Source organism: Empidonax traillii, unplaced genomic scaffold (assembly GCF_003031625.1).
Source record: "Empidonax traillii isolate 1590-97213 ecotype Southwest subspecies unplaced genomic scaffold, ASM303162v1 scaffold7:size3022706, whole genome shotgun sequence".
Classification (NCBI taxonomy): Eukaryota; Metazoa; Chordata; class Aves; order Passeriformes; family Tyrannidae; genus Empidonax; species Empidonax traillii.
In genome coordinates this window covers 1,571,654-1,579,927 of record NW_020955200.1, presented here as the reverse complement: position 1 = coordinate 1,579,927, position 8,274 = coordinate 1,571,654, and the positions used below count along the sequence as shown (strand labels likewise).

The 8,274-nt window shown below is 40.2% G+C and overlaps 1 protein-coding gene across 2 annotated transcripts; it reads left to right on the top strand.

The window, feature by feature from the left end:
* Nucleotides 1-884: 884 nt before the first annotated feature.
* Nucleotides 885-6,726, top strand: ARL14EPL (ADP ribosylation factor like GTPase 14 effector protein like). Of its 2 annotated transcripts, XM_027881615.1 has the most exons (5): nucleotides 885-927; nucleotides 3,358-3,511; nucleotides 4,407-4,526; nucleotides 5,923-6,062; nucleotides 6,425-6,726. In XM_027881615.1, the coding sequence occupies exons 3-5, from the start codon at nucleotides 4,416-4,418 to the stop codon at nucleotides 6,645-6,647; spliced, it is 474 nt and encodes a 157-aa protein (XP_027737416.1). In that variant the 5' UTR covers nucleotides 885-927; nucleotides 3,358-3,511; nucleotides 4,407-4,415; the 3' UTR covers nucleotides 6,648-6,726. The 2 variants fall into 2 exon arrangements, with proteins under 2 accessions (XP_027737416.1, XP_027737407.1); XM_027881606.1 differs by lacking the exons at nucleotides 885-927; nucleotides 3,358-3,511; nucleotides 4,407-4,526 and adding an exon at nucleotides 5,534-5,724.
* Nucleotides 6,727-8,274: the final 1,548 nt, after the last annotated feature.

Here is an 8,274-nt window from a genome sequence, read left to right as displayed (position 1 = left end):
TACATGACCTACCTAAATTCTGTTGCTAGAATGTTACATCAGCTTTTGGTTTTAAAAGTGCTTGGAGGGAAAGAAAATAGTATTGTAAATAATAAATCTCTCGCCCTCAGACTGAGTTGGGAAATACTTCAGAGAATCGGTGGATACAACTTATGAAGATTAAAAAGCCATGTTAGACTATTTATATGAATTGACAGTTTTAGGTGCTTATTAGGATATAGGTGTGTTCTAGAGAAGCATAATGAGAGCCATTAGTGGTTGTAGCGTGCTGAAAATTGGCATCTAGAGGGATCAGGAGGAGACTGAGTTGTCTGCACTAGTGCAACAAATAAACCTGAGAGGCAGCAAGCTGAACCATGAGGTTGCCTGTCACTTTAGTTATTGGGGAGCAGGTTTATGTACTGACTTTTGGAAACAATGAATAGAATCCAGAATTAGAATCCAATGGTAATTTAAACAATTACCATTGTCTAAAATGGTAAAACATTTCTTTACTGCATCCAGGTTCTACAAATATCTCCATTTAAAAAACACCTTTCAATTAAAAAAATGCAGTAGTTTATTACTGTTTTTTTGTTTACTTAGCTTTAAGGGGAAAAAAAAAGGTCTAAGAAAAAAAAGCTTCAAAAAAAAAAAGCACCTGTTGTTCACAGATGCAAATGAGAAATGAGGACTGTCATTCCAGTTTATAGAATTTCTCTATTTCTATTTTTTGTGCTAAGTACTATTTAAAAGCCACAGTTAATGAGACAGAAACTGTGAGGTCCTATAAGACAGTTACCTGGCACTGACTTCAGCCTACTTCTCTAGGGACCTCTAGTTTGATTATTTGTCTTCTGTTTCAGTCACTCTGGGGCTGATGTCATACTTCCACTATCAGAGGAATTGTGCAGCAGTAAATCTACATTGTGCCATCCCCTCTCCTTGGTAAGTACAGTTTAAAATTATGGAGAACCTCCTTTCTCTCATATTGTCTGCTCTGAATTGAACATACACCCTCCAAAACTGCAGGTTTTCAGAAGGTAAGTCTGGCAGGTCTCTTCTGCCTCTTGCATGACAACCAGAAGATGAACATGATTTTATAATTAACTCTTATACTTCAGCTAGAGGATCCTTCGCTTTTAGATGCAGCAGAAAGTCTCTGGTTTTGAGAGGGAGAACCTCATGAGAATTTGTTTTATTGCACTGGGAGAGGGGTGTATTTGCTTCTCTGGATCCTGTCACACAATGGGCAATTGCTCTGTCACCAGGTTTGTCAGTTTTCTGGGAAACCAGCTGAGTTAAAAGGGATGAGACCTATTTCTTCATCTAATCTGCATTTTCTAGTTCACTTCAGGGCTCTCTTCTGAGCATACATGCACATTTGGGGCTTGAGAGAAGGCACAGACTAGATGGTTAATGATCTTTCCATGCCTTTGCAGCTTCGTTGATCCTAAGAAGGATTAATTTGTTCCCATTCTTAGTCTGAGTGGCACGAGATGGCCTATAGAAATTCTAAGATGTGTACTTGAATGTACCACAAACCTGAGTGCTGGTTCCTGAGCTCACAGACATCTCTGCAGAACTAGACTGATGGGACTGCTGCAATAGGTCAGTTTAATCCGTGTGGGAATACAGGGGGTAAAGCCATAGGGACAATGTCTTATCTTGCACTGGTGAAGGTGATGAACTTGCTTTCATATCTCGGATGGGACTTCTCCAATGGCACAAACAAATACAACTTGAAAAAATGTGCATTCACTCTCTCAAGCCCTGCAGAGACACTAGTTTAAGGCTGCTGGTATCAAGCAGATTGAAGTGTCTGGTATGCCAGTCACCACATTTCAGATTTCCCAGATTTCCCAGGATGTTCTGTGTTGGAAAGGATCCACTCATCAGCTGAAATATTTAGCTGTGTAATCTGCAAGGATCATACATAGAATATTAAATTCTTGAAAGAGCAGATACAGGAAAATATTTCTTTTGTGAGAATCATAAACAAATGCAGTTCCTTCCAAATCCTAACATCTTCTGAATCTGTTCTCTGAGCAGAAACATCTGTGTCATGGGTAAGACTCTTTTAATATAGCACAGATTCTGATTTCTTCCTTCCTTAATCTGCTTTTAGCCTTCTCAGCTATTTCAAGGCTCTGTTGAAATTGCCAGTTCTTAGCCATATGCTGTGGCCACAGTGGGATATTGAGCTGTGGATGATCAGCTCCAGGAAGTACTTGCTGTATGCTAAAAGCGTGGGAGAGCACAGGTTTTGGTGGAGGAAGAGTGCAATTGATGCTTGTCCTCAAGAGTTAAAATTATTATGGAAGAGAGGACTATTAAATGCATTGCCTCGGATTATCACTACAGTCAAACCTAAAGCAGTAGAAAAAAATCCTCTGTTTCAGGACCAAGAATATTTTCCCTTGCATAATCAGTTCTGTGAACGTGATAGTGATGTCTGAGTCTCCCTCACTTCCCTATCCCCCTTCAGAGCACACTATGGAAGGTAATTAGTCTATGAGTCTCACTAATTTCTGAAATTTGCACACTATTCTAGTCATATTCTACTTCATTTTTTAGTATCGTTCCTGTGATTAAAATTCAACACTATATGTTTACAGTATATATGGAGACAGAAATGTGCTACATTCTCCGTGTAGGGTATTTTTTCTGAGGTGCAAGGGCATTGGAAACGTATCTTTGGAAAATGATACTTGTTCTTTTTTGCCAGTATTTAAAATGAGGCCTCTGGTTTTGGGTATTTGGTTCCAGGTAGCTACTAGAACCTAGTTGTCAAAGGAGTCACATTTTTACACCACCAGAGGACATGCAAGAATTCTGCCTGCTTACACTGGTAGCTGCTGGTGGCTGTTCTGCTCCTGAACTCTGCATACTCTAATGAAACAGGCATGGATGATGATCATGCATACTCATAAAGTGCTTTAACAACATATGGTTGGACACAACAGGAGATGTAGGAAGCAAACCCTTACCAGGACTTCAACTTGGGTGCAATAAAGAGCAATACTCACCTTCTCTGGAGCGATGCCCTTCATTCTTGTTTCATTTATGGACCCCTAGCAAATTTCCAATAGGAATGTAGCTCCCCCATACAGCAAATATTAACTGCCTGGTAATAGATTTGTTTTTCTAGTTCTGAAATGATACCCAAGTCCCAGGACTAAAAGTGATGTCATAGAGCATCCCATTGTGAATGGTGCCATATCTGTCATTCTTCAGGTCATGGAAGAGGAAAAAGGGAAACCCTGTCCAAAACAGGCTGAAGGCTGTCCTTATCACCTCTTAAAAAAAAATTCCCTCCTGTTAGCACAAGATCTCTTCCTTCTCATTCCTATTCCCACTTTGACTGTTGCCCTGTAGAAAGTGGCTGCAACAGAAGCTTAAAGCTTGGACTCCTCTTAGAGAGGTATTGGCCCTTTGACAGTGGTGAAATGAAGACCTTTGGGACAGGGTGTGGACAGCAGTCCTGAAGTGCAGGGTAAACTGACAGAGACCACTGTGCTACCTTTCAGAGGTAATGGGAGAAACTGGGCAGCAACTAGGGAAGAGTTGGACAAACTCCAAAAATCTTAAATATTTCTGGTTGTGTTTGTGGTTAAAGTCTAGGGCACTGGAACTGCATATTTTACATAAAACCTTTTAACTAACTATGTTCACAAGGTGGGTAAAAAGAAGTAGGTATCATCCATCCTGAGCAGCTGCTACCACCATTTCTGTGTTGACAGCAGAGAGGTGATGGATGACATTTGCAGGATAGACTCCCAGAACCCGTAGTCCTCCCTGCGTACACTGTAAGCAGAGTAATGCACTTTTTTTTTCTATTCTACAAGTTACTCCCCCCTCTTTTTTTTTTTTTTTTTTTTTTTTAATGAAAATAAAAAAAATAGATGTTTCGCGAAGCTAAGGACTGAGATTTAAAAGCCAAGATTTAAAAGCTTGCTTTTGGTCTGCTAGTTGAAATCTTCAGGGAGAAAACCGAGCCCGTCGGGAAGCCTGGTTGCTTTGGACGCGGCCCCGCAGTGTCACCTGCTGGTGAGCGCGGGCACTGCTGGCCCCGCGGCACTCCCGCCGTGCGCTCCGTGCGGACACAGCTCCGCACCCCCCGGCGGAGACACAGGGCAACATCCCTCCTATTTTTGGGTTATTTAAACGCTAGGGGGTTCCCGACATTTGCTTAACGGATTACGGAGTGGTTTGGGTGTTACAACTTCTGCATATGCTCGTTATATTATCTTAGTACGGTTTTAAAATACAGGCTGTTACCGAGCCACATTTTGTTCTGAATTTACTGCTGGTAATAATACATAAAAGCATAGTATGGATATCACCTGCTTGCCTTATAACCTTCAATTCCAAGTCTGTGTATACTGTTGTATATGTCTAACACACATATGTGCTTATTTCACAAGGGTGGTCAAATGAGCGATCTTGTGGAAGAGAACTGCAAGGAAAGCTATCCTTCCCAGGAAACACCTGCAGAAGAAAATGTCTCTCCTGCTAAGGACTGCTCAATAGGACAGAAAAAACTGGTATGACTTCTCCAGTACAGTTTTATTATCAAGATATGGATCATTGCCTTCAATTTCTTCAATCATTGCAAAAATTGAAAGCTGGTTAAGAGGGAAATATCAGTAATAACAACAGTGAAATAAATCAAGTGTGCAGTGCAGTGATTCAAAGGTCTAAGAGCACTTTTAAGCTCAAATGAAACTGTAACTAGGGAAATAGGAGAATAATCTTAGAGGGATGACTATCTTTATATCTTATTATTTGTTTCTAACTTAAAATTGCATAATTTATGGCCATGCAATGACCATAATGATGCTGAAAATCTACCCAGGACTCCAAAGCGTAACTGTCTGAACAATGCAGGTACATGAGATTGCTCTGTAGGTTTTCCAGAGTGTGCAACTGAAGGTGCACAGCATCAACCACCTCAAAAACAAGTGCACTCAAGTGCACAGATATTCTAAATCAGCATATTGAACTGAACTGCCACTTCTTTCCACATGAGAAGCAATGAAAGTGCTCAGCTGTTTGTGGAAAATCACTGTGGGCTCCGGAAGGAATGATACCTTCCAGGGCAGCTGAGAGATGGCAAAGCAACTGCACTTACCTAAGAGGAGAAAAGATAAATTTGTATGTATTTTTGTGCCTTTACATAATGGCAAATGTATGGTCAAAGTCCACAGTCATTGTCCAAAGGGAAATTGTTTCCTTAGGCACAACTGCAAACGTACATGAGGTATGTGGAATAGTAATATGTAGATACAATGTTTTAACTTCCAGAAGTATTCACCAGTGTTAGCTAATTTCAAACATAAAGTCCCTAAAATTGGTGGGAAAATGCTTCCTGCTATTCCTCAGAAAACTATGCTGTGGGGTTTTTTTGTTTGGTTGGTTTGGGTTTTGGGGGGGGTTGTGTGAGTTTTTTTCCCCATACTTCTCTCCTCCACAAATGCTTCCTTACCTCTTTAGTCATTTTCCTTGCCACCAAACTGTTTGAACAAAGATGGTTTCTAGGCATCTGATGGAACAGTGAAGATAAGAATGAATCAATTTGAGATGCTTATAATCATAGTACTTGTTTTTACATTATAGATGAAGTTGAAGAACAAAATATATAATTCTGCCTCTCACAAGACAACTTGCAAAGTCCATGCCACTGTACCAGAGTCATGTATTCAGAGTCATGGTTGTTCCATCTCCTGTCAGGATGCACAGTCGGTAAAAGGAATACTCAATTAACAGTTAGCCAAGCAAACATTTTAAACAATATGGTCTTAGTTGCTTCTTTTTCCTACTTGTGTACATTGTTAAGTATATTAATTTTAATTTTACTCAAAAGCCAGTGAGGACATTTGGTAGTTAATAAATGTATTTTTCTTTTGTACTGATTACAAATTTTCTGTTGTTTATTTATAGCAAAAACTTGAGAAACAATTAAAATACTTAGCCTTTCAAAATCCAGGACCTCAGGTAGCTGACTTCAACCCTGAAACTAGGCAGCAGAAAAAGAAAGCATGCATGTCACAGATGAAGCAAAATATTTTTTATGAGTCCAAGTAAGATTGCTAATTTATTATATACTTTACTTTAAAAGAGGGCTAATATGCTGTTTACTGAATCTAAATGAAATTAATCAAAGAATTAATATTTTGCAGAGAGATTTCTTATTACACATGAAAGCTGTGTTGGGAATACAGGATTTTTCTGTGTGATTTAAGAAAAATTTTATATACTTCTTTGTCTTTTTTTAATACTAATGGTTGTTGCAATTAGGATATAGTGCTGGTATTTCCTTATGCTGTGAGGTTGTTAAAGAGTAAATACTTGTTCCTGTTCAGATGTTATCCACATTTTTTTTGTTTAGTCTCTGAACATGTTGAAACATTCTCTGAGAATCACTTTTTGTTCTTTCTCACAGGTTTACAAAGAAGTATGACAAACACGGCAGGCTGCTTTGTAATGACACTGATTTGTGTGATTGCCTGGAAATGGACTGCCTGGGTTGCTTCTATCCTTGCCCCAAATGCAATTCAAACAAATGTGGACCAGAATGTCGCTGCAATAGAAAATGGGTTTATGATACAATTGAAACTGAAGATGGGAATGTGATCAGTGTCCTGCCATTTTTTGTCCCTGACTGATCATATTCTGTTAGTTTTTGTGCCTGAGCAATGTTCTTTTTTCTTCATGTTTTATTAAAGTAGGTCTTGGTTTTATGAATTATCTCTAGTCAAGTACCTGGCAATGGTATTCTTATTGCTACCAACCTAGCAAACTCCCCATGGAGTACAAGTATGTGTTCAATTCTCCTCATCTTTGTGAGCTTTACTGAGGCACCCAGTCAGTCCTTTCTAAATCTTGACTTTCTAAAACTAAAGGTGTCGGGACTGCTGTGGAAAGATAATCTTCTTAACCTGCGAAGATGAACCACATTACTTATAATGAGGGTTTTTCTGCTGATTTCTCTACTTGTTTGTTTACTCAGAGGTGTGACACAGCTCTTTCTTTTGTGAAGACTAGTCTGAGTGTCCTTTCCTTCTGATGCACTCATGCCTTGTATACATGAGGCAGGAGTCATTTGAGGTACTACTGTTCTTTGAAACTTGGTCACTACTTTCCATGTTCCTCCGTATCTAAAGCAAAGGAGACTGGAAACAACTGCAGTCCTTTCTTGCTGCCCAGGCTAGAAGACTGAAACCAACACGTTCAGTCAGCATTTGTTTTTTTTACAGCGTTTGGCGCATTAAGCCTTTACCAGTCAGTATAGTACAGCTAAACAGGTTATCTTTCCTTCTGGACAGAAAAGTCTCTTCAATTCCAGGAGTTTCCTCTCCATGCAAAACATGACAGATTTTAAATAGCATAACTTACGCTCAGTTGTCCTATGAGGTAGATGTTCGCATTCATGATGGGCACCCACACCCTTTTTGAGGAGTGGAGGTCCCTTTGGATCTTGAAGGGGAGAAAGCTTCAGATTGTTGCAAGTGATTTCCAGGAGCATGCTGCTAGGAGGGGAATCATTTCTTAGGTCTAGTGCTGCCTATTCTTGAGGAGACTCTCCCAACTCTGAATGTGGCAACACTTTGCTCCCTTTCAAGAGACCATTCTCTGTGGACAAAGACCTCCAGCTCCAAGGCAACAACAACCCCATATAGTGCCACAAGTTTGGGAAAGAGTGCCTGGAAAGCTGCCTGGCAGGAAAGAACCTGGGGTTGCAGGCTGACAGCCAGCTGAACATGAGCCAAGAAGGCCAAGGGCATCCTGGTTTGTACCAGCAATAGTGTGACCAGCAGGACCAAGGAAGTGACCATCCTCTTGTACTGAGCACTACTGAAGGCACTCCTTGAGTCCTGTGTCCAGTTTTGGGCCCCTTACTAAAAGAAAGACGCTGAGATTTGGACCTTGTCTAGAGAAGGGCAAGGTCTGGTGAAGGGACTCGAGCACAAGTCTGATGAGGAGTAGCTGAGGGAGCTGGGACTGTTTAGACTGGAGAAAAGGAATCTCGAGGCAGACCTTATCACTTTCTTCAACTACCTGAAAGGAGGTAGTGACTAGGGGAGGGTCAGCCTCTTCTTCCAGGTAACAAGATAGGGAAAAAGGAAATGGTCTCAAGTTGCAGCAAGGGAGGTTAAATTGGATAGTAGGAAAAATTTCTTCATTGATAGTCAGACATTTTCCAACCTAAACAATTCTGTGATTCTATGAAAACACATTGTACAAAAACCAAACCAAAACAAACAAAAATCCAAACAAAACAAAAAACCCACA